Raw genomic sequence first — 22,973 nt, forward strand, 5'->3', positions numbered from 1 at the left:
TGCCTATGTGACTGGCATCACATATCTGGGTGAGGGGCTTCCTTCCTGGTGGGCTAGAGTCTGCCCGGCAACTAGTGATGTATTTCAAACTGGTTGGCTCACAGCCAACAGGTTCTGGCCTCCATTGGACCAGGTAAATGAGGTCACAAGGGCTATAGAAGTTAAGGGCTGCCCAGGAGGAGGGGGCAGCAGCCATGAGGGATACTCAGGAACAAAGAAGAGCTGTACCATCTGAAAGTTGCTCTATCTCCCAAAACTCATGATCAAGGAACTGCTTGCCTCCAGAAGGAATCTCCAACAGCCTCTGGATGACACTTGTGAGTAAGCTAACTGAGATCCAACTAGATATATAGCTTGCAGTAACTCAGATGCGAGATCAAAGGCTACCCCAGACACAGTAGTTTGTTCTATAGGATTTCTCTGATATTGCTCTACTCTGTACCCTATTCTAACCCTACCCTCTGTAACCAATAAAGTTCTCCTTTGTGACTGGTGTAGGAGACTTATTGAGGGGTAGGTTTAATTATGCCTAGGAGGCCCCTTGGGTCTGCGGACTAAGGGAGACTATCCTTTTTGGCCCTTGACTTGGGGAAGTGCCCCAAGTTCTTGTATTGGGTCGAGTACCCATAGGACTATTAGACCTGTGTTTCCCCAAGGACACAAGACCCAGACAGTCCCTTCTCGGGGTGGTGGTAGTACACATTACCCCCAGACTCTGTGGTGGGGCTCGAAAGGGGGATCTACCAGGGTTTAGGCGCCCCTGGAGGGACACGTGGAGTCTGGAAGGTGGACAGGCATAGTGAGGTGGGAGGCTTAACGCAGGAGCTCCCCCTACCGGCCCGCCACATGTGGTGGTAGTGGTGGGATCCGAATACCCTGCTGTATTAGAGGCATAATTTGGGAAAAGGAATAGAGTCACTGAAAACCCTTGAGCAAACAATTATCAATACAGTATCGGGTCGACTGGACAGTGTAAATAGCTAGGATGGCTGATAAGTATGACCACATGACGGTGGCCGACTTGAAAGAGCTGGCAAAAGAGAGGCCTTCATGTGAAGAAAGGGCTAAAGAAGGAAGAGCTGATTAAGCTCCTGTGTGACAATGACTCAGCCACAGAGCCACCTTCATGCACGCCAACTCCTGAGTCCTCCCCAAAATCACATCCTCGCACGCCAGCCACAGGCAGAGGAAAATGTGCGGCCAGAGATCTCAGAGGAGTGGCAGAGCTGGGACTACAGATTGTAGCAGCAAGATTTAGACATGGAAGCATGTGCAGATGGCAACTGAGCACTCTCAGGATCAAAAGCTGGTTTGGAGCACCTTCAGAGGTATGGGAGAGTTTAGGGTCTCTTGAGTATATGTGCCACAATGGAGTGCTCACTACCTGTTACTTGTTCTTGCATGAATTCACCATAGTGTTACTTAGGGTTACTATATTTCCAATTTAAAAAAAGAGGACACTTGTGAGGGGGAAGGGGAAAAGAGGGTGAGGGGGGCAGGAGAAGGGGTATATGTCTGTGCCCTACCCCTGCCCCTCACTCCCAAGCCACAGTCTCTCTAGCCGTGCTGCTAACTCTCACTCCTGACCCACTGTACCCTGCCCCCCCCTGACTATGCTGGTGCCCCTCACTTCTTACCTGCAGCCCCCTCCCCTCCCAGCCCTGCTGCCCACACAGCACATGCACACACAAACACTCCCTCTCTCTATCTCTTTTACCTGTCTGTAGCTGCCAGGGGCTACACACAGAGTACATGATGCCCCAGCCTCCAATCATCTTTCCTTGCTGCCCCCAGCCCCAAGCAGCTCCTTGCTTGGGCAAGCTGGAAATGCAGGGAAAAAAGCAGAGGCAGAACAAAATCCTGGACATTTGCTTGCATTTAAAAAACCCATCCGGATAGAGGGCAGAGGACCAAAAAAGAGGCCTGTCCGGAAAAACTAGGACATATGGTAACCCTAGTGTTACTGCTTATTACCTGATATGTAATTCCTAAGTGTATGCACCTTAACATTAATTCAACACAAAAAGCAGTGGCAGGGGGGCATGCAGTGAAGAGGCAGGTGGTTGGTTGGGACATGCAGCCCCCTTGCCCCCTATCCCTCCCACTCGCCCCCACTAGTCTGCCCCCCATGGCACCTGTGCCCCCTGCTGCCTGCTCCCCACAGCTTCTGCCACCTACAGTCTCTGCCCCCACCTCCCCCGCTGCAGCCTCTGCCCCCTATGGCTTCTACCTCCCTACAGCTTCTGTCCCCCCAGGCCCTGTTTCCCCACCCCATGCTGCTTGCTATCAGACACAGCTCCATCTCCATTCCCCCTAGGCACAGAGCAAAACGAAGCTCCAGCCTCTGCCTAGCCATGAACCAGAGCCCTGGAGTGGTGGGGATGGGGGAGAGGGTTGGCAGGCTGATGCTGGGGTTCTGACTCTGGCCCCAACCCAGGAGCTACAGCAGCCATGTGACCCTCCCTTCCACCTTATACTCAAATCCAAGATGAGGAGCTTTTTGCCCCTGTACTGAATGGAGGGGAAAACCTTGTCTTGGATTCAAGTAAATGCAATATTAAGTATGAATATAGAAATTATGCAAAATTAAAACAGGACAATCTTGCCCTGTTACTCTAATTAGAAGCAATTTTTGAGTCAGCCTCTGTATCCAGCACTTACCAGTTCCCTCCACTAGTTCTTCCAGATTACTAGCCCTTACAGCTGGGGATAGGAATTTCCCCGCATGGGGATTTCCTAGACATTCTTTTTCCTCAAAAGCCATTCTTAAATACTTTAGCATTATCTCCCTGTCTTTATTTCTCTATTCAATTATCCAGGAGCATATTCATTATGCAGATGTTTACTTTCCATGGATAAGCATCTGTCTGAAAACTTAGATTTCTTCCTACTCAAAATTATATTCCAGGAAGACAGCACAATTATTATAAACCCTTAATCAGATTTCCCTTAGCTGTCTGTATTCAAGAGGGTGAGATGACCCCTCTCAGTATAAGATTTCCTTTTGGAAAGCACTTTAGTCTTTGTCTGAGGAAACTGAGGCATACCCCTCTGACATCTATTAAAGCCATTGTTTGATGTGAATACTTATTTCAGAGACTGGCTTCTTCCCTGCAAGCCAGGGTGTCTCTGAGGTGCAAATAGCTCCTGTTTGGTGAGGAATATTTCATAGACATTTGGTTTCATAGGTGTTAGGGCTGGAAGGGACCTTGTAAGATCATCAGGCCCAGCCAATTTCTGACACTTGGTTTATCAATTAACTCACTGCCTGTCTTAAGTCAAAATATTCAAATACAAAAATGCATTCATTAAAACATGGTTCATATAAACAAAAATGTTAATACTGGACACAGCTTAACATTAGCCGTAAATGGAGAAGCAACACAACAGGAATAAATCCAATTCAGGGAAATATCTGTGTGTGGTAAATAATGCCCCCTAAAAATATTGGCTGCATATAGGGGTACCCATGACACATTTTTAAAGCACTTCTTGTAATTGGTCCCATCCTAATTAGATTTGTAGTCACATGCATACACAGTCATCTCCACAAAAACAAAAAAGATCAACCGTACTTTCCTCCAGGTGTGACCGTAAACATTCAGCATGTTAGAGTAACATTTTGTCTTGTGCACTAAACATAATTTTGTGCTTGTCAGGCACCTGTTATTGTCACACTCTGGGTATTACCCTCTGCCTAAATGGTGTTGAAAATACTAATGGCTTTTGCTTTTTTAGAATCACCAGAAAGAAAACACATTCACAGCTCCACTTCATTAAGCTTTTGAGAATTACACTGTCACTCTAAACTCTGGATAATACCGTGTTCTGTTTCACTCTTCATTGCTACTGAGCTTTTGCAGAAAATATGGAAATAACTAATACTCTTGTTCCTATCTAAGGCTTTCCTAATTACCTCCCTCATTACAATACTATTCTTCACAATATTATAAGGCATTGATTCTCTACAGTTATATGTAACCTCTGGTGACAAGAAGATCCTGACAGACAAAAGTCACATCTATCTTTTTAAAATGTTACGTGGATATAGTGCTATTGGAAGTGCCAGACTGACAGCTATGGAAACCAAAGACCACTGCCCATCTTCATAACAGATAGGGGCAGTGGCATAACTAGGGAGTGGTGACCAATTATGGTGCCAACTTTGGTGGGTGGGGGAACATGGGGAAAGAATGGCTGGCTCCAGCAGTCATACCATCACACCAGGAGCGCAGCAGCAACCAAGAGTTGCTGTTGCTCCTTTGCCCTGGATACCCAGCTGTTTTGCTACTCCACTGAATAAGGGGTTGATTTTTCTCTAGGGAGAGATGTAAGCCAAGCTCTCAGGGAGAAAGTTTCAGTTCTCTGAGCCTGCACTGTGCAACTCCAGGATCAATCAGAACTGCTGAAGAGAAACTCTAATTAATATGACTGATTCTTGAGGTCCCTCTGTGACCTTAAGTAGTGAGGCAATGGGATTAGAGGAGATGCACTGCAAAGCATCCCATTCCTACCATGTTGGGATAGAGGAGACAGCTCTGCCTCCCCTACCAGCTTTACACTAAAGAGAACTCCCTTCCAAAAGGTAAATTTTCCCCTGGACAGGTACAGTCAGAATCTGGACCTCCTGTGCTGGCAAAAAAGCATAAAGTGGCTACAGGTGATCAGAGAATCTTGCCATTCACACAGATAAAAGAAATATGAACTTCCTTCATATTGAACCCTATCAATATGTAACAAATCCAACCAAAGGGCTATTTTCCTGGGCAGGGATGGTGGTTGCATGCCCAGCACCACTAAGCTCTTTGGGACAGGTACTGTCCAAAAATTCAAAATGAAAGAAGTGCCTAGCACCACGCTTGGTTTCATTTTCAGATTCTAGCCTGTCTCTTTTCCTAGTTCTCTTTGTGCTGTAGCATTTGTGCTCCAACATTTAATAGAAATGTTTCACTAACTTAGAAAGTAGACTTCTATTGAAAATACCAAATATATTCCTTTTCCCCCTAAAATTTAATGAAAATATATCTTTTAATGCTGGATGTTATTTAAAAAAATTAAACTACAAACTGAGAGGTGTCAGAACCCAGTAGCTGTATGCCTATGGCACAGTGGAAAATTCCATTGGTTTGATACATGTGCCATAGTGGAACATCCCGCTGTCAATCATTCTGCTGTCAATCATTCTGAATGTTATGGAACAGTGGAAAATTCCGCTGGTGGCAGTCTAGGTCACGGTGGAAAATTCCGCTACGTCAGAACCCAATAACTATATGCCACAGTAATGGAAAATTACAGCTTAGAAAAAGTTCCCGCCAACTTTATGCAAACACGCACACCACCATTGGTCAGTTCTAAATTATTCATATTTGGTGACTCGCAATTGGCTTGTTAGTCATATAAAAGTTAAAGCAGTTTCCGCCCAAGTTGGAGAACTCCGCATATTTCTCCACATTGGAGACCTCTGCACATCTCGGAGTAAACCTGGCGGACTGATCACCCACCAGTGATTCCCCATCACCGACCTATTGATGTATCCCCTGCTCTGCATGCTCGTTAAGCCGTTCACGGACATCTCATTTCGTTCTCAGAAAGCTTTCGTCTTGTTCGGTTTGCAACTGTAATCTAAGTCAGTTCTTCTTCCTGCGCTGTGTACACCGACGGCGTAAGTAAATAATCTCTTTGTTCAACCAATACACTTCAGTGCCTAATTCCGCTCCATCGGTCAAAAGTACCCGCCTGCCATTTCGGGGCTACTGGCCATAGCCTTGGCCTGCCACTCGACCGCCACATGGCGTCATGAACAGGATCAGGGGAAGACGCGATGGAGTCGGAACTAGTTAAGAACTGCCCATGGTGCAGTGGGGAGCGCCTGACATCCGACTCGGATGAGCTATGGGCGCACATTGCCTATCATCAGGCAGGCGGGAGGAGTTCAAATGTGATCACCGGTTACTTCTCCCTCAGAGAAGAAGAGGGAGTCGGAAAGGAGTGGGCCGCCCAACTGGGCCCAAGCTCTTTCGGGTGTGTTATGAGCAGAAAAGGGGTTGTGTACCGACCGCGGGACGAATTAGAAACGCTGTCCCTGGCCCGAGTAAAAGCGGTGGGCACAACGAATCTGCACCCCGCACAAGAGTTTGCATGCTGCATTCGACACGTACGAGAGGGTGGGGAAGGGATACCCCCCCACAAGTTCAACTGTCCGGCCCTGACACCCCAGTCGCGCAGCCAAGAACTGCTCGCCCAGCTTTGTAAAAGCTTAGAAGCGGAGGGCCACACCACAACTGAGTGGATAGGCTCCGAGTGGGACAAAGGGAAGATGATTAACGTGCCGTTCCGCGCAGTGTCACTCCTGCTGTGTGAAAATGCTAACTTAGAGACCCAGTTAGCTACAGTCAGCAAAGCTGCTATGGAAATGGCGGCGCACCAAAACCCTCCGCTGCCACCAGAAAATGGCGCCGAGAAAAAAATGAGCCACCCGGAGGACCCGGGTGTTTCGGACGGCTAAAGCCGACTCGAGGTGATTCAATAATTACTCGTTTGTTGGGGCAGGCTGGTGAATAGAGAGGCCGAGAAAGCTTTATGGTTGTAAAACTTTACTTACGTCGCTTGCTGTTGCGACGAAAACGGTCCGGTCATCTGAACAACCACATTAGTTGTTCCAGCTGGCAGGGCTCAGGCCAGCACGTCTGTCTACAAATCGGGCCAGCAGGGAAAGGGATACGTCTGGGATTGCGCTCGGCGACAGGGAGACGAATTGATAGGTGATCAGGCTATCAATTAGCTCAGCCACGAGTCAGATCTCTTCAGAAGCACTCTGCAGCGTGCTCAAAGTTCTCCGACTTGGGAGGAAGTCGTGCTAATTTTTAAACGGCCAGCAAGCCAATTACTAGCCGCCACGTGTGCATAATTTAGAACTGGCCAATAGCGGCACACAAATTTACATCCGAATGGCGGGAACTCTCTTGCACTGGGGGTTTTCTGCAGCAACAGAAAGCCTTTACCTTTGCAAGAGGCTCTCATGTGGTGGGAAAATTCCACCGTGCCGAGGCACCAAAACCACTGGGTTGTGACAACAGGAAAGAAGGGCGGAGCCACAGAAGAACAGGTGGGACTTCACCCAGCAAGCCCGTCCCCTGAGGTGACGTCACTCCCAACAGCCCCACCTCCGTACCACGGGGAGGGGGCAACGAGCGGGAGATTGTATCCGACCCTCACACCAGATACAGTAACTATTTCAGCAGCCGCTCACCCTGTAGCAATAACCAAGCAAGTAACCAACCCGCAGGGTGCAGCAACCACCACCACCTATCGCACTCGCAACAGGGCTGAGCTACAAGAATTATGTAAAGAATCAAAAGTAAAACCCACCAAGACATTAGTCATTTGACTGGGTCGTCTCGTAGTGGAGTATGGATCCGAACTATTGGATTTGGAGGCCAGCTTCCTAACTCGTCAGGCCTCGTGGAGTGGAGGACATGCTACTGACTTAGAACTGGTAGTGAATAACAACAACTGGAACATTCCACTCCCGTCCCTAGTTGCGGGACAGATCAAGAATAAATCTCACGCGTGGCACGACGACAGGTCGGGAAAAGCCACAGCAGAACTCCTACTAGCCATAATAGGGGTATCCTATTGTTCTTGGAACCCGGAGTTACATCAGTTGGGGTTGATGCAAGCCCAGCAAAAAGGCAACTGGCCTCACCGGTTCCTAAGAAACCCTGGGACAGTCCCAGCCACCCTTGATGCCATCGAAGCATGCGTGGAGGTTTACGGAGGAGAAAACGCCATCACCCTCCGTCTCCTCCTCAACCCACTAGCTACTCAACCAGCTGGGAATATCTTAAGTCAACTTCCACGACTGCAAACCCTTATGAAGTCAGTAGCTGCAAACCCAGCCGGCCTATCAAGCCACCTTGCTGCATACCCGGTCGAGTACCACAGGCCAAGACATCCCCAATTCGACCCACGGAAGGAATCGAGACTGCCACCCCAGAGGACGCCGGAGGAAAGAGCTATGTTCGGTTTCCTCCTAAACCACTCAACGCTTACCAAGCAACAGCTACGCGTCCTAAGAGATGCAGGACGATGACAACTGACACATAAACTAGGCTTCCAATATAATAAGAAACCTCGACCGGTCCTGCCAACCTGTCTGGGCCCCGGAGGCACCCACGCCTAGCGACGCACTCCGGATAACACCGCAACCTGCCCCAACGAGCACCTTTTACTACCCCATTCTCAGAGCAGCATTAATGAGTTCTGCTTGCCACGGCGCAAGCCTCAAGGTTGTTAAGCCCAAACGGGCCTGGCAAACCTCTTATTTCTCGGGCAACTGCACACAGTTGTCTATTCCCGCTCCCTTGGGAATGTTATGGGCTTGTTCAGATGGACACCTATATACAGCACTCCCAGCCACACTTTCTGGAATACAATGTTTCCTAACTACTGTATCGCTTTGTCCTCCCTTATATGCCAACACCTCCAGACCCCCTAGCCCAATGTTACTTCATTGCCATACACGATGCACTCCGGTGTGGAGCGAGTTAACAGACAAAGAAAAATTCAACCAAAAATTTGTGTGGGCGCTTGAAGGTTATTTTGCACGGGGAATAGGGATAGGCAAGGCGAGAGTCGCTATTGCCAAGTTAGCTGAACAAGTTGAGCTTCTAGCCAATAGTACCGAAACATCCCTATGGTTATTAAACCAGCAATTACAGGCTACATCACACATGATCATACACTGTTGTATGTATGGATTGTTGTATTTTATAGTTTGTTGAAAGGTGATTCACTAAGCTATCTGCTTATGTATACACTCACTTACCATCTGAGTTCTGTGGTAACGACGAGTTCCTGGATGAAAATTATCTATAACTTGAGCTCTTAATCTATTGTGTCATGACTAAGGAGGCACAAAAATCGCCTTGCCTTAGACGCAATGCTCCTACAGCAGGGAGGTCCATGTCAGAATCTTAATTTATCCCGTGATCTCTGTTGTATTAGTATCCCTGGTGTTTCAATACCCTTAAGTGATCAATCGAGGTAATCCGGAAAATCGCCACCGACACAAACAAAATCTCAGGTTTTAGAGAGGGATGGCTATCGAACCTCTTTAATTGGTTTGGATGGGACACATTGTCATGGCTCTTAACCCTTCTAACCCCCATTATTACCTTGATAATGCCTTTTGTTTGCATTGGTATTTGCATATGTGTTGGTTGTTGTTTTATGCAATACCTTAAGAACAGACTTGTTTTGTTATCAGTTTTTGTATATATACTCGTTTACCTTATGAGTCTCCCGAACGAGACGACGACAACGTGACCGGCTTATACGTAGAATAGTTCCAACTGTGCCATCGGCAAGGGGGCATGTCAGAACCCAGTAGTTGTATGCCTATAGCACAGTGGAAAATTCCATTGGTTTGATACATGTGCCATAGTGGAACATCCCGCTGTCAATCATTCTGAATGTTATGGCACAGTGGAAAATTCCGCTGGTGGCAGTCTAGGTCACGGTGGAAAATTCCGCTATGTCAGAACCCAATAACTATATGCCACAGTAATGGAAAATTACAGCTTAGAAAAAGTTCCTGCCAACTTTATGCAAACACGCACACCACCATTGGCCAGTTCTAAATTATTCATATTTGGTGACTCGCAATTGGCTTGTTAGTCATATAAAAGTTAAAGCAGTTTCCGCCCAAGTTGGAGAACTCCGCATATTTCTCCACGTTGGAGACCTCTGCACATCTCGGAGTAAACCTGGCGGACTGATCACCCACCAGTGACTCCCCATTACCAACCTACCGACGTATCCCCTGCTCTGCATGCTCGTTAAGCCGTTCACGGACATCTCATTTCGTTCTCAGAAAGCTTTCATCTTGTTCGGTTTGCAACTGTAATCTAAGTCAGTTCTTCTTCCTGCGCTGTGTACACCGACGGCGTAAGTAAATAATCTCTTTGTTCAGCCAATACGCTTCAGTGCCTAATTCCGCTCCATCGGTCAAAAGTACCCGCCTGCCGTTTTGGGGCTACTGGCCATAGCCTCGGCCTGCCACTCGACCGCCACAAGAGGAAAAGTCGTGTCTCATCAACTCATGTAAATAATCTCCTGAGTGAAAGAAAGCTGCTCTTCCTTCTACTGCTGTGTTTTCATTGTCTGATGCCTATGTATGCATGTTGACTCAGCAAATGAAGATGACCATGGACCAAAACTTAAAAGACAGACTTACCTCCAAAAGTGATAGAAAACCAGTGGGACATTCAGCCCCAAGGTGAGCCATTCCTGTGCGCACAAAAACATTATACAGAAAAGGCTGTGGATGGAATATTCAGGTAGCACCAGCTGCAGAAACAGAAAGAACAACTTGTCAGAAAAAACATTTCAGTAATTTTAATTGTTTAAAACAGTTTTTCAGTAAGCAAACTGTATCTGCAAGTCTGCTGTGTGTATAAGACTCCCTTGGGTCCAACTTGGTTGACAGAGAAAACAGTCAAGAGTAACGAGTACAGGGTGGAGTGCCAGGCTCTCCTGAGTTTTAATCCTGGCTCTATTCCAGTGACTTACTGAGATGCCATGGGAATGTGATGGGAACATCATTTATCCTATTAGTGCACTAGTTTCTTCTGTCTAAAATGGAATTATAATACTTACCTACCTCACAGGGCATTTTGAGAGAAGTTATTCAAGTCCCAAGTATGGTTACAGAGATGTTTAAAAAGGGAAAATAGAGATCTAGTATCATATGTGGAAGAGCATCTTTGAAAAGCCAGAAGGTTGTTTTCCACAATTTTAAGTTGTTACATATGCCCCAAAAAGAAGGGAGCTTCAGGCAATTTGAGCCAAAATTTGATCGAAAGGGATCCTTGAAAACCCTCCTCTTTGGCAAGGAACATCTCCCAGTACATCATGGACCTAAAAAGTGGGTAATTCTTAAGAAAAGAAAAGGAGAAGGTGGAAAAAGGAAAGGAAATGATGTGACATCATTGAGAGTACTTTTATTTACCAAAGCCCCTGTGTTTTTACAGTATTTGCACTTGCCTTGCGTACATGAGCACTCTCATCATCAGCGATGGTACTGCATTAATGACAACAGCAACAGAAGATTTTAGTGAAAACAGGCTAGTGTAGACAACACTTACCTTTGCTGACTTCTCCATTTCTCATCTGTAATCTAACTAGTATTTGTTTCTGGTGGTCTTTCTGGAATTCTATATTTGTAATCCCCACTTGAGCCATGACAGCTCATTTGTCAACATCAGTCATTTCTTAAAATCTAGACAAATCTACAGGCAAGTGAGCTTTGCCCTCTGTTGTGTGTCTGAGCCCCCTCAGCTAAGGTCAGGCTCCACCACAAGAAGCACTTGGAGTTCTTCTAGTATAAATTCACTAGTGCCTGTCAAACACCCAATCTTCAAATTGCTTTTTCTGAATATAATAGAGAACTTGTTACATTTCCCACTAAATAGCTATATTGCAGGATTATCATGAATCCCATTTTTAATTCCTTTATAAATCTTTCTATCTTATACAGAACTTATTTATTTGTAACTTTTATTTGCCATTGTTACTTCTTTCCCAGTAATTAACACATTTAGAGGCATCTTATTCTGAACCTGTATTTTCAGTTTTAGCTCCTTCAAAGCAATGTATCTTATGTGGATGACACATCATGGCACAATTATATGGTTTGGATTCCAGACTCAGGTTATTTATCACTGCTTGGGGGGAAGGGGGTTCTTTTTCTGAATGTGATTTATAGTATAGCTGCAACCTTTCCAGCCAGAATGATTCATCACTGTCACAAATTGCAGATAAAAAGTTCTTAATCCATCTAGCTAAGCACCCCAGAATTTAAAGTGTGTTACATTAGCAATCCAGTACAATAAACCTGATCTCTATAGCCTTTTGTGGTGGTTATATATGAATGGAATCCTGGTAAAATATATGCAACTGAGGTCAGTTGACCTCACTGACATCACTGGGGACATATAGGCATAAATGGAAGCTAAGTGGCTTTTTACTTAGCAGGAGATTGTGATTGCCAGGGCTGGTAACAGTGCAAGCTTTTACCACGACTCAGAGAATGTGAAGAATGTGGGAGTTACCTGTATTACTTTTATGAACATTTTGTGTACCTCTACATATTCAGTTGCTGTTATACTGTTTGCTACTTGAGTTGAAAGAGCTCACTCCTACTCTAAAGAAAAATAGGTAATGGATTTAGATAAGCAAAGAAGTCAGCGAAGGAAATAACAATTGCTAGGCAACACATGGACCACTGAGTCCTAGAGTTTGCTGTCTCTGGGATACCCAAGATTTCAGACAGAAAACATGTAGAGGCTATCTGCTGTTTAGCCCCTCTCTCTAAATATTCATATTTCTATAGTCTTCAAAACAAATAATTGCTTTGAAAAACCTGGTCAGAGTCACTGAATTGTGTACTGGTCACAGCTTCTAAAGGGAAACTATGCAAGCAGCCAAACACAGTCAGGCCCATGAACTCATAAGATTGGTATATAGTGTGGAGACGCAAGCTAAAAGTGCCATGAACTGTAGGATTCCACCTGGAGAGAAGTAGAGGCATGAGGTCAATGATTTGAAAGTATTTTCACAGACAGACTTCAGAAAGAAAACTAAAGTACCACTAGTCACAAACCATAGCTACCACAGCCCTAGTCCTCCTAGGACTTGAGTCAAGGTGCACTGAAGTCAGCAGACATTGAAACTTTCAAATGACTTTAGTGATCATTGGATTAGACTCCTGCAAGAAGAAAGTTGGTTCAACTTTTAGTCCCATCCAGTGTTTGCCATTTCTGCCAAGACCTTCATGGTGGTGATAGTTTCTGTGATCTGGACATCTAATTTGTTACATACATACTACACAAAGCTGGCAAATGACAAGCACTTTACGATACTGCTGATCTACTGCTAATCCGAGGGCATGTCTACATGAGACATTTAATGCCTAGTGTGCTGGGCAAAAGCCATGCTAATACGCTACTGTGCAGTAGTATTAGGCTACTGCGCAGTAAGCAACACTAAAAACACGTGTGCTGGTGCTACTGCACAAAGTTACTGCACATTTGCTTATACTTCATTAAGCAAGTACTAAATTAAATGTGCAGAAACTACTGTGCATTAATGAATGTGTAGATGCACCCTGAATTAGTGACCTGGAAAAAGAAGGTTCCATACCCCCTTATCAACTTCCAGTCCTTAAGTATATGGTATTTAAGTTTCTTTTTCAAATCATAGCAGTGGTTACATAAATCAGAATCTACACTGCAAAACTAGGGGACAAGAGAACAGAGTTAGGAACAGCAGTCCTGGAACCTTCTAACAGCCAAATCCTGCTCTCCATCACATTATGCAAGCCCACTTGTCCAACATGTTTCACTAAATACAGAATATGTTCCAAATGATGACCTCTGGTTAATAAGGTGGCAGCACTGATATCTTCTGAGATAAGTTCAAACATAAGGAGTTGAGGAGAAAATTGTCACAGTAAAAGCAATTGGTAGGAACAGCTAGTGCTGGGTCAGCCTGTGGTATACTGTGTGGTAACCAGGAGATGTAGCGGTCCATGAATCCTGCCTGCTTATATTTATCCAGAGAAAGAATCTGAAAGAATGTCTGAAAAAAATGTTACAACTTATAGAACTAGTGCCAAAGGTGAAGAACAGTTTCTACAGAAGAGAGGGGAGGAAAATGTATTACCATATTACTTCAAATTTAAGAGAGACAATTTAAAACCAAATATTTCTTCTAAAAATGGCCTGCATCTAAAATTCAAGTAAAACAAGTAAAAGAGGCAAAGCAACTCAACATTCAGGTAGCAAAAGAAAAAAAGAGAATAAATAATAAGTGAAATATAATAATATTAAATAAAATATTAGACTAATTTAATAATGATAACATATATTTGATGCTTGAATTACAAACACCAACAAAGTTTGTGAATGCCAGAAGGTATATAAACAGGGGTGACCGCTGGGTCTCAAATCAACCATGACATACAGTCAGCCATTTTAAAACAAATAGGAATCACAGGTCCTTGACAATAATGTAGAGCTTCTTTTAAACTAAAAGTTGTGGAATTTGCAGAAACAAATGAAGATAAAGTAGATGGAAGGAAGGATCATATTAGTGAAACTCGTGTCAGGAAATAGTAACTATTTGCTTTCAAAATGCAAAAAAAACAAATGAAGGATTCAGCAAACCCAAATATGAATGATTCCCAGAAATCCAGAAAAGTGCCAGTGATTTTCTAATTAAACAACATAGTGCAGGGTGACACCTTAGAGACTGATTGACTAAGAGGCATGAGCTTTTGTACTGACTGACAAAGTAGGCTGCTGCCCAGAAAAGCTCATGCCTCTCTGAACTAGTTAGTCTCTAAGGTGCCACTCTAGCCTGCCTTCCTCATGACTTGACCAGTGGGGGTCAACCTTTTTGGCAGGTATGTCACAAATTAACCCTGCCTTCACCTGGGATGCCACTCCAATCCCCTTCCACTGCCCGATCTGCTGGTTTGCTTTCTGCTCCCTGTTCTGTGCTCCCAGTCCAATCTGCTGCTCTGCTTTCTGCTGCTGTGCTGCTTCTCCCCTCCCCAACCTGCTATGTGCCACACACACAGACTGCCTCTGTCACTAGTGGCATGTGTGCCACAGGTCGACCACCCCTGCTTTAGACTAACATGGTTAACTACTTTCTAGCTAAATGATAACATTCTGGCCTTCCTGTCCGTTAAGAAGTGATTTGTGCCAAAACCTGTGAAGTGGCACCTGTAGCTGGCATGCCACATTCACAGTGTAAAGCAAGTTTGGGTCGGATGGAGAATCTCATGAAGCAGCAAAGCTTTTTGTTATGCTGGTGAATCTTTGGGTGTCAGAAGCTTCTTGAAGAATGTGGAAAAAAACTTTTACAGGTTCAGCATTTCCTGATGTTCTGCCTTACCAAACAGCACCAGCTTAGACAAATCGGAAATACTGAGCAGACCCCACATTTTTTGACATTCTGAACAACTTGTTGGGACCCAGACGTTTTCAGGCCTGGGTCTGACCTCTGTGCTTAGCTTAAGCTGCATGCTTAGCTTGAATTGTAGTTGAGACTTGCACTGGGATAAAAGGAGCAGATGGAAAAATACTGTTCCTGACTTAAAATTAGTTGGGAAGTTGGCTAACTAAATTGAATAAACATAGCCTGCGCAAAAGAGGAACTGTCAGAGCAAAACCTACCCCCACCTAAGAATGAAAAGATTATTTCAGAATGGAAAATTCCAGTTAAAGGTAACCATGTTTGGCAAACAGAAGCAACATTATTAATATGCATTAGGAAAAAGGCTTAAACTAATTTTATGTATTAAGAAATGCCAGCTATATGATATATAAAGAAAGGCGAGAGAACTCTTTGGAACCTACTCCTGAAAGATCGGGTCACTGATCCAAGATTCAGAACTCGGACAAAGGAGTCAGAAACTCCGGACAAGACCTCATGGACTGGCCATCCAATGATGTCGTGTTCGTTAAATCTTGGGGTGGTGAGCATGTTGTATTGCTTTTGAGTAACTACAGTAATAGAATTCTAACTGCTAAGGGCTTCATAAATTTGTTATTGGTTTAGGAGTAAACAGACACATCTACATGTTGATTAATACAGAGTAGTTACTGAGCACTTAGTTTAGTACTTGCTTAATGAAGTACTAACTACAGTTACTGCTCAGTAGTGCCAGTGCACTTTTTTGTGACACTTACTGCACAGCAGCCTAATACTACTGCACAGTAGTGTATTAGCACAGGTTTTGCCCAGCACACTACTGCACAGTGTTATTAGGCTACTGTGCATTAAGGCTAGGGACAAGTTTCACATAAACCAATTTCAGTGATCTGAAACTGGTTTAAACCTGTAACAAAGCAGAAGCTCAGTGAACATAAACGGCTGAAACAGGTTTAAGATAAACCTAGTTGAATATAGTATCAGACTTAACTGATTTGGATCAAACCGGTTTGTGAAACTTCTGTCTCAGACCTAAGCATCTCATGTAGACAAACCCACTGTGTCCCAGTCTTGGAATTAATACCTGATACAAGGCCCAAAATAATGTTACTGGACGTAATAAACTCCATAGTTCTAAAAAACAGAAAAACCAGTGTAAATGATCATGGCTGGAAATGAAAAGCAGGTAAGTGTAATGCTCTCTGTGACACTTAACAGCTGTGAACAGCCTTTCTACGCTGTTTGTTTTTTAAAAGTAAAAGTCCACCAAAGGATTTTTTCTTCAAGTGCAGGAGAATAAATGGATTACAAATGAGTTTACAGTGGATTGGCTGCAGAAAGCATGGGTTGGAAAGCCTGGTGGCCTGTTAAAACTTTATTCAGTGCTTGTGATCTCATAGATTTCTTAGATTTCATAGACATTAGGGCTGGAAGGGACCTCGAAGATCATTGACTCCAGCCCTCTGCCCCACGGGCAGGAAGTCAGCTGAGGTCAAAGGATCCCAGCAAAATAAGCATCCAAACACTTCTTGAATGAGTCCAGAGTAGGTGCCTGCACCACTTCTGGAGGGAGTCTATTCCAGGTGAAATTTTTCCTTATGTTCACCCTAAAACGGTCTTGGAGGAGTTTATGACCATTGGTCCTCATCTTTCCTTGGGGTGCTCTGGTGAACAGATGTTCTCCCAGATCCTGATGTACACCCCTGTAACAGGGGGGCCTCTTCGGGGTCCATCTACTTCGGTGACCCCGCCCACCTGTTATGGGCCAACCGCCCACCTTCTTTCCTGCCATGCCTTGTTGGTAATCAGTTATTTGATGTAATTAAGCGGGAGGCTGCCCATTTCCTGCTCTGATGCCGGGGGCACTATCTGTGGCTCCATTCCTCCCCTACACTGCAGCCCAAGCCTCACAGATGGTATTTGTAAATTCTTCTTTATGTTGGGTTCTAGGCCACTGTGGGCCTACCCCTTTTTCTTCTCTCTAGCTAGGCCTGTTAGCCAAAAAAAAGGCCACTAATCAGGGTTTGACTTCCAGGCTCTAGCTCTCAAAAAAAACCCCTCACTCAGGCTCCTGCCCCTCTGTGACACTGGGGTCTACTCACCCCTGAATACTGTGCCCTCTCTGGCGCTGGGGTCAGCTCACCCCCAAATTCTGCGCCCGCTCTTGCGCTGGGGTCGATGCACCCAAAATGTTGTGCCCTCTCCGGTGCTGGGGTCGGTACACCCCAAATGCTGCACCCTCTCTGGCACCGGGGTCGGTGCACCCCAAAATGCTGTGCCCTCTCTGGCACTGGGGTCAGCTCACCCCCAAATGCTGCGCCCTCTCTGGCGCCGGGGTTGGTGCACCCCAAAATGCTGTGCCCTCTCTGGCACTGGGGTCAGCTCACCCCCAAATGCTGCGTCCTCTCTGGCACTGGGGTCAGCTCACCCCCAAATGCTGCGTCCTCTCTGGCACCGGGGTCGGTGCACCCCCAAATGCTGCGCCCTCTCGGGCACTGGGGTCCCCACACTGTAGTGGGCCCCCAATGAGGCCTCCTCCTTCCCCAAATAGCTGCACCCAAACCACCAGTTCATAGATTCATAGATTCATAGATGTTAGGGTCGGAAGGGACCTCAATAGATCATCAAGTCCGACCCCCTGCATAAGCAGGAAAGAGTGTTGGGTCTAAATGACCCCAGCTAGATACTCGTCTAACCTCCTCTTGAAGACCCCCAGGGTAGGGGAGAGCACCACCTCCCTTGGGAGCCCGTTCCAGACCTTGGCCACAGTTGTTAAACATTAAACAAGGGAGGCAACATGCCTGCTTACTTTAGATGATTGTGAGGCTGGCTCCAAGCATGGTGTAGTCTTCCAACAGAGACTGCAGCCGCAGCACCGTAGTCATTGGGAGTCCGCCTCCCTGCTGCCCCTCTGGCCTTCTCCACTCACCATTTGTAGGGTCCTGGCCTTCCTCTTCCTGTCACCTGACCAGCTGCCAGGGCTTGAGCCTTAATCCTTACTTGACCGGCCGGCTCTGACTGGAAGGTTCTGGACTTAAAGGGGCCACCCTGTCTCTTAGTAACAGGGTTAGGGTTCCCTGTTACAACCCCTTATATACTTATAAGCAGACACCAGGTCCCCCCTGAGCCTGTGTTTTTCCAGGCTGAAGAGTCCCATGGCTCTCAGCCTCTCATCATAAGGCCTGTTCTTTTGCCCTCTGATCATGCATGTGGCTCTCCTCTGTACTCTCTCAAGCTTCTCAACATCTTTCTTGAATTGCAGAGCCCAGAAATGGATGCAGTACTCCAGCTGCAGCCTCACCAAGGCTGAGTACAGTGGTAGGATGACATCCTGAGATTTACTTGAGAAGCATTTATGGATACAAGCCAGAGTATTGTTTGCTTTGCCAGCTGCAACATCACTTTGGTGGCTCATGTTCATCTTGTGGTCAGTCATGCCCTGGCTGGACAGTACAGGAGATTCCCCAAGTCCTCCCTTGTCCTGGAAGGTGACCTTGGTCTACCCTCCGGCTCCAGGGAGTGAAGGGCCTGGCAGTAGGAGTCTATCTCCTGCTCGCCATCCAGCGAAGATAGCATGCAGTCTGGACTGTGGCCTGGAGCTCCTTGATCTGATGCCCCAGAGACTACAAAGTGGAGCAAGCCCCGCAAGGGGAGGTGGCCATGCTCTCAGTCCCAGAAGCCTGGAAACGTGCCAGGCAGCCCCCACAGCCGAGAGCCAGAGGCTCCGTCTGCATGGAGCCTGGAACCATGGGCTCCATCTGGGTGGAGGCCTCTGAGGTGCCAGAGAGGGAGGCCTCAGTCTCCAAGGGGACCCTCAGGGTGTGGCGTGTGCACATCCACATCATACCACTGGGAGGCCAGCTGCTGATGGGACTAGCTTCCCTAGGGCACAATGGCAGGGCCTCAGGCCCTCTCACTCACCCTCCTGACCAAACTCCTGCACAAACTCGCACACCAGGCAGACAAGCACACCTGTTTGCATGTCCTATTCGCAAGGCTCTGGTCACGTGGCTCCCTGGGGGGCTGGGCCAATTAGGAGCCAGGGCGGGGCGAGACTCTCCTTGGCTCCTCTCAGCTGCCCCCCACAGCTGAGCTGGGCTAGTCTCCTCCCACCATGGGCCTGCTAACCTCTGGCTGTGCTGGGGGTCAGCAGAGGCGCTCCGCAGCTGTTGGGGATCACTGGGAGGCTTTGGGTGTGCAGGGGTGTGACAGGCTTGTACCCGTGTGTCTCGCACCACTCCCTGAGCCTGACTGATGGATGCTTATAATGGACACACAACTGATGCCGGTAAAAGAAAAAAAATGTGTGACCACAAAACAAACCTGGTTATCATTCCAGGTGGGAAGATATTGCAACTTCACTCAGTTCATCCAGATCCACTAGACACCCATAACAAGATAAACTAAAATATCCTTATCAGAAATGGCTTGTGAATAGCAAGAAATGGCTCATAGTAACTGGGATATACACCACACTTCTTCCTCTCCTGTATGAAGAGGTGATTAAAGTATGAATGTGTATAAAGACAAAGACAGTAGTGTGCTTCGTCAACAAATTTTGCTTTTCTAAGCAGTCTGATGGACTAAAGATGACTTTGGCTGGGCACTGTCAAATGATAAAGAGAACTCCTGAGTCTCAGAGGATGACTAGGAGAGATTTATAATGTTACATCTGTAGTGATGCATTGCAAGAAGTTGAGTATCAGGGGTCTTTTTTATAAACATAGTAGCTTTTATATGTACCACAGAGGTTGTATTTTTGTAAAAGTGTCTTTGTTTAATGTTTTGTTTTTTATATAAAGTGAGAGTTAGAAGATTTGAATAAGTCTTGAATTTGAGAGCATTGAGTCAGAAGGAATATTATATAGCCTGCTATTATCTAAGTAGTTGAACAGAAGAATTTATTTGTGTTTTGATCTACTGGATAATTATCTCTCTCATAAAAGATGCTAATCACTTACCATATTTACCTGAATACAAGATAACCCTGAATATAAGGCCACCCCCACTAATTAGATTCTATATATGGAAAATGTATACATTTGTTATACTTTTCCAGGTGTAGAATCTAAATATCAGAGTGTTGCCTTGAATTCATCCCCCTCCCACTGCCACAGCAGGGAAAATAGCGTCTGTGGGGTCAGGTGGCTCTCTCACCCTCTGCCCCGCCAACGTCTTCCTCCTGCAGACTTCCTGCCCCACCTTACTATCAGAACCTGCTCAGGCTCTGTTTCCTCCCCAAGCACAATATAGAAGTGAGCTGAATGTGACAATAAAGAGGGAAAAGGAGGAAGGCAGAAACTGCAGAGAGGAACAGGAGACTGTTGCAGTTCTTACTCTGGCCCTAACCCTGACTGCTGCAATTCAGCACAGGTACGCCATAAACACATTTCCAAGCACCATTTCTTTGTACCTACTTAGACATAGTACAAACTGTGCATGGTATTAGTTCAGAGCCAAAGAACTCATGACTCATCATATAGTTCATTGGGCTGGGCCCCAGCAGAATCAACAGCATTTGATTCTGTTAACATTCTGTTGTTAGGGTGAGCATTATGTTGTTAGCATTTGATTCTGGGTTAAGGTCAGAAGGCAGAGTAACCAAGGTCATGTCATGGTGGGTGTTTGTTATAGACCACCAGCCTAGGAGAATGAGGTAAATGAGGCTTTCTTCAAACAACTAACAAAAGTTTCCTGATCACAGGGCCTGCTTCTCATGGGGGACTTCAATCACCCTGACATCCTCTAGGAGGGCAATACAGCAGTACACAGGCAATCCAAAAAGTTTTTGGAGAGTGTTGGGGACAACTTCCTGGTGCAAGTGTTAGAGAGGTCAACTAGGGGCTGTGCTCTTCTTGACCTGCTGTTCACAAAGAGGGAGGAATGGGTAGGTAATGTAGTATAGTGGATGGCAACTTGGGCAGCAGTGACCACAAGATGATTGAATTCAACATCCTGAGGAAAAGAAGGAAGGAGAGCAGCAGAGTAAGGACCCTGAACTTCAGAAAAGCAGACTTTGACTAACTCAGGGAACTGATGGGCAGGATCCCCTGGGAGGCCACCCTGTGGGAGAAAGGAATGCAGGAGAGCTGGCTGTACTTTAAAGAAACCTTACTGAGGATACAGGAACCAACCATCCCAATGTTCAGGAAGAGGATGCAGAAAAAGCTGAAGTACTCAATGTCTTTTTCACTTCAGTCTTCACAGGCAAGTTCAGCTCCCAAACTACTGAACCTGACAGCACAGTTTGGGGAGGAGGTAAGCAGCGTCGACAGCAGTAACAATGGCTGCAGCGGCGGAGATTAAGAGAGTGGCAAGAGAGGGATAACAGGAGGAGGAATGCAGGAGAGAAAACACATGCAGCAGGTGAAGGCACTTACTTCTCAGTGAGAGACAGAGAAGGGCAAGGGACAATGGAGTGCTGGCCCACTGGGCGTAGCACAGTAAGACGACACAGAAAATGAAACAAGGAACTTCCGTAGTGATCAAAGGCTATGGTAGCAGTCAGCAACAAGATGAAAACAAAACCAGAAATGATCAGATATGACTTTTTGGAAAAGACACTGTTTGGGATTTGTTGGTGCAGGTGAAGCACCTAAACACCCTAATTGCATAGCAAAACCAGAAGGAGTAGGCTTTCACGTTTTGGAGCAGAGACGGGTATGAGAACTTTTGGAAGAAATACACAGAGGAAAATGGAGGAGAAGAATTAAGAGGGATCAAATTCATAGATTCATAGATTCATAGATTGTAGAGTCAGAAGGGACCACAATGGATCATCGTGTCCAACCCCCTGGCCCAGGCAGGAAAGAGGACTGAGGTCAGATGACCCCAGCCAGGTGACTATCTAGCCTCCTCTTGAAGATCTCCAAGCTAGATGATAGCACCACCTCTCTTGGAAGCCCATTCCAGATCCTGGCCACCCTTACTGTGAAAAATTTCTTCCTAATATCTAACCTAAATCCACTCTCAACTAGTTTACACCCGTTATTCCTAGTCACTCCCTGAGGCACCTTAGTAAACAGTGCTTCCCTATTCCTCGTTGACCTCCCCTAATAAATTTATAGGCGGCCACAAGATCTCCCCTCAGCTGTCTCTTGTGAAGGCTGAAGAGATTCAGCTCTCAACCTCCCCCCGTAGGGTCTATCACGAAGGCCACTAATCATGCAAGTGGCCTTCCTCTGGACCCTCTCAAGATTCCCCGCGTCCCTCTTGAAGTGCGGCACCCAGAATTCATAGCAGACAGACTATCAAGAGAAAGGGTGATTATAGTTAGAATGTATTTGGATTTAATATATGAGGACAACATAAGAAGGTGGATAGAAAGGTCTGCCAAAGGGTAATGTGGGTGGACAAAATACAAGACAAATATGGTATTTGGATGGGGGCATGAAGGTTATGTGTAGTGTTAAAAGTGGACACAAGGAGCCTGGGTGCAGTGACACACTTCCCATCTGTGATCTAGGTGGAAGCACACTGGGGGTTCATAAATTATTTCGGACAAACAAAAAATGCAACACAAATGACTTTGTGTTTATCTCAAAAGAAATAGAGATATGGAAAAAAGAAACCATAAGTGTGGCATTTAGTGATCACTGGATGCTAAAGGCAAAACTGAGTCTTGGTAAGAGCCCTGTAAAAGGAAGGGAGGTGTGGAAATTAATGTGCAACTTACAAGATGAGGAGATATGTCAAATGTACATGAGACAGTATGAGGCATGGAGAATACTAAAGAAATATTTTAAGAGTACCAGAGAATGATGGATGATGGTGAAGAAGAGGATGGGAGATTTCTTCAGGAAGGAAGGCCGAAGAACTGTGGGGAAAAGAACGAAAGAGCTGGGAGAGCTGCAAAGCAAGACGCAGGAGCTAATAAAGGAGCCTGCATGAGGAAGACAGGTATGAGAAGAACTAGAAGAAACAAGGCAAGAGATAGAAAGCTGGTTTAAAAGAAACACAAGAGAGAAAAT

The 22,973-nt window shown here is 45.7% G+C and overlaps 1 protein-coding gene across 2 annotated transcripts in view; it reads right to left on the reverse strand.

Moving 5' to 3' along the window:
* The window catches only part of CNIH3 (cornichon family AMPA receptor auxiliary protein 3), a 142,689-nt gene that overhangs the window by 16,278 nt on the left and 103,438 nt on the right, over positions 1 to 22,973 (reverse strand). For both annotated transcript variants that reach the window (XM_014598022.3, XM_019483127.2), the window contains one exon: positions 10,238 to 10,350. In XM_014598022.3, the coding sequence (XP_014453508.1) occupies positions 10,238 to 10,350 (113 nt within the window). The remainder of the gene's footprint in view (positions 1 to 10,237; positions 10,351 to 22,973) is intronic.

This window comes from Alligator mississippiensis, chromosome 1, assembly GCF_030867095.1.
Source record: "Alligator mississippiensis isolate rAllMis1 chromosome 1, rAllMis1, whole genome shotgun sequence".
Taxonomy (NCBI): Eukaryota; Metazoa; Chordata; order Crocodylia; family Alligatoridae; genus Alligator; species Alligator mississippiensis.